This window comes from Nicotiana attenuata, chromosome 11, assembly GCF_001879085.1.
Source record: "Nicotiana attenuata strain UT chromosome 11, NIATTr2, whole genome shotgun sequence".
In the NCBI taxonomy this organism is placed as follows: domain Eukaryota; kingdom Viridiplantae; phylum Streptophyta; class Magnoliopsida; order Solanales; family Solanaceae; genus Nicotiana; species Nicotiana attenuata.
Genome location: NC_031999.1, coordinates 14905157 through 14907379, shown reverse-complemented (window position 1 = coordinate 14907379; position 2223 = coordinate 14905157). Strand labels below are relative to the sequence as shown.

At 34.4% G+C, this 2223-nt stretch overlaps 1 protein-coding gene across 1 annotated transcript; it reads right to left on the bottom strand.

The window, feature by feature from the left end:
* Nucleotides 250–1532, bottom strand: LOC109234719 (acetylajmalan esterase-like). Its single transcript, XM_019400783.1, has one exon. The coding sequence runs from the start codon at nt 1530–1532 to the stop codon at nt 399–401; it is 1134 nt and encodes a 377-aa protein (XP_019256328.1). The 3' UTR covers nt 250–398.

Below are 2223 nucleotides of genomic sequence, written 5' to 3'. Positions count from 1 at the left end.
TGTAGTGGTAACATAGCTCCGCTCGGGTATTGTATTTTACCCTGTCAAAGATTTGGTGTCTTTGTTACTCTCTTGTGTTATTATTATTTATCGTGGATATTATTCCTAGACGGGATATTTATTTTCCCAACAAAACAAGCAGATATATCTTGTGCAGGAAAATAGTTTATATACAATACCCTCCCCAGACCCCATGGTGTGGGATAAATACTGAGTATGTTGTTGTTGTATACCGCATGTAGAAAAAATTTATTATCTTATCTTAGTTTAATTGTTTACAACAAGAATAAATACCAGTTACATATATAAAAGAGCTTCTTCGCCATGAAACACACCCCTTACAATCTATACCCAGGTAATGCCACATTCTTTTAATTTCAATAAAACCCCATCAAGATCTACTGAACACATTGAAATTCTTTAGCTAAGATGACACGGAGGAGGTCTTCTGCGACATAATAATATGCTTCTTCTGTAAGATGTATGCCATCCCAATGCAAATATTTTGCAGAATCAGAGCAAGCTGGAACTTCATATGTTCCACAAACTCTATCCTCGTTATAATTGTATGGACCCCCAATTCCACAGCATGCTTTGAGTATTGATTTTTTATGGAATCCAAAATAGCCCGGGCGTTCCAGAATTGATTTAAAAGAACCATAATTATCTCCATAATGAATAGCAGCATCTGGATATTCAAGTTTTAGTATAGATAGAGCCCTCTCCAAATAATCATTGTGATACATGGCGAACTCATTATAGGATTTCAAACATCCGAACTCATCGTAATCTTTATAGTCCAAGCTTGAGAACTTAGTAAGGTAATAGGGGAAACAACCATTAGGATAAATCCCAGGAACCACTATACGCTTTGCCCCGTATTTCATCACCTGTTTAATGCCTTTTACGATGGCCTTGACTATATGTGGGACATAAGTTTTAACTTCTTCAATGGATTTCCCCTGTGAAAATGCTTGGTAATAGTCATTTCCTCCAATTTCACCGAACATAAAAAGAGACTTTCCTAGAACTTCAGAACATTTTCGTATAGTGTAGCATGTGGCTTTTAGGTAGGTGGTCAACCAGCCAAGTTGAACTTTAAGTGACCTATTGTACGTAGGCATGCTAATATTTCTAGCTTTATAATAAGGGTTTCTTAATACTGTAGATCCTGCTACAGCGAAATTTACACCATGGCTAAAATTAGCTTCTTTTTGCATGTAAGGTTTGAGAAGTGGAAGGTTAAGAGCCTTAGCAATATAGTCTATAGCAAGACGACCATCGGAAAATCTACCAGTGGGTTCGCCAAAATAATTTCGACCATAAGGATAATGGTCTGCACGGTAAGTTATATTTGCATTGGGTAAGCGGACTAGGTTTCCTGTATCTGCAAGCGAATCGCCAACATGGAAAATGTATTCATAAGGACAAGTATTGGGGATTGTTGAGCTATTACCATTGTTATTAGCAGCATAAGCAAAAGCTAAGAAAGATAGAGTAAGGAAAAAAGAAGTTAGAACTAAAGCAGCCATTTGGAATATGTATACAGATGTTAAAGGCAAGGCGTAATATTTATATAGTAGAAAGGATTAGGTACTGAGCTTTTCTCTTTATTTACATTTTCGAAATCCTTGTCAAATGAAATGAAATTTTAGGTGGTTAGGATTACCTTCCTTCTTTTTTCGTTTTCCCTTCTTTTCCTCATGATATTGATGGTATTCTAGAAAAAAAAAAAACATAAACTGTTATCATAGTGCTTCAAACAAAAAGAATACTCTCTCCGTTTCAAATTAGACGAGATACTTTCCTTTTTAGTCTGTTCCAAAATAGATAACACATTTTTAAATTTGAAAATAATTCAACTTTAAACTATTCGTTTTACCAGTTTACCCTTAATGAGAAGTTTTTATAACCACATAAATATTATGGCCCCACAAAGTTTTTACCCCTTAAACTTTTAAAACCACAAATTTTAAAAGTCTTCTTCTTTTTTTTTAAACTCCGTGCCGAGTCAAACTAGCTAATCTGAATTGAAACGGATGGAGTACTTTTTTTTCTCTAACTTCTTGTTAATTAGGTCTTGTGTACATATGCTCTAGTCCATACTAAACTCTTAATATCATTCATTACGTATAACCATTTAGTAATTACTCAATAGGAAAAAAAAGGTAAAGAAAACGAAACTAAAACTTGTCTCTAGAGTACTTTTTCAACTTAATTATC

Coding starts and splice junctions, on each gene's coding strand:
- LOC109234719 (XM_019400783.1), bottom strand. CDS start 1,532: ATGGCTGCTTTAGTTCTAACTTCTTTTTTCCTTACTCTATCTTTCTTA.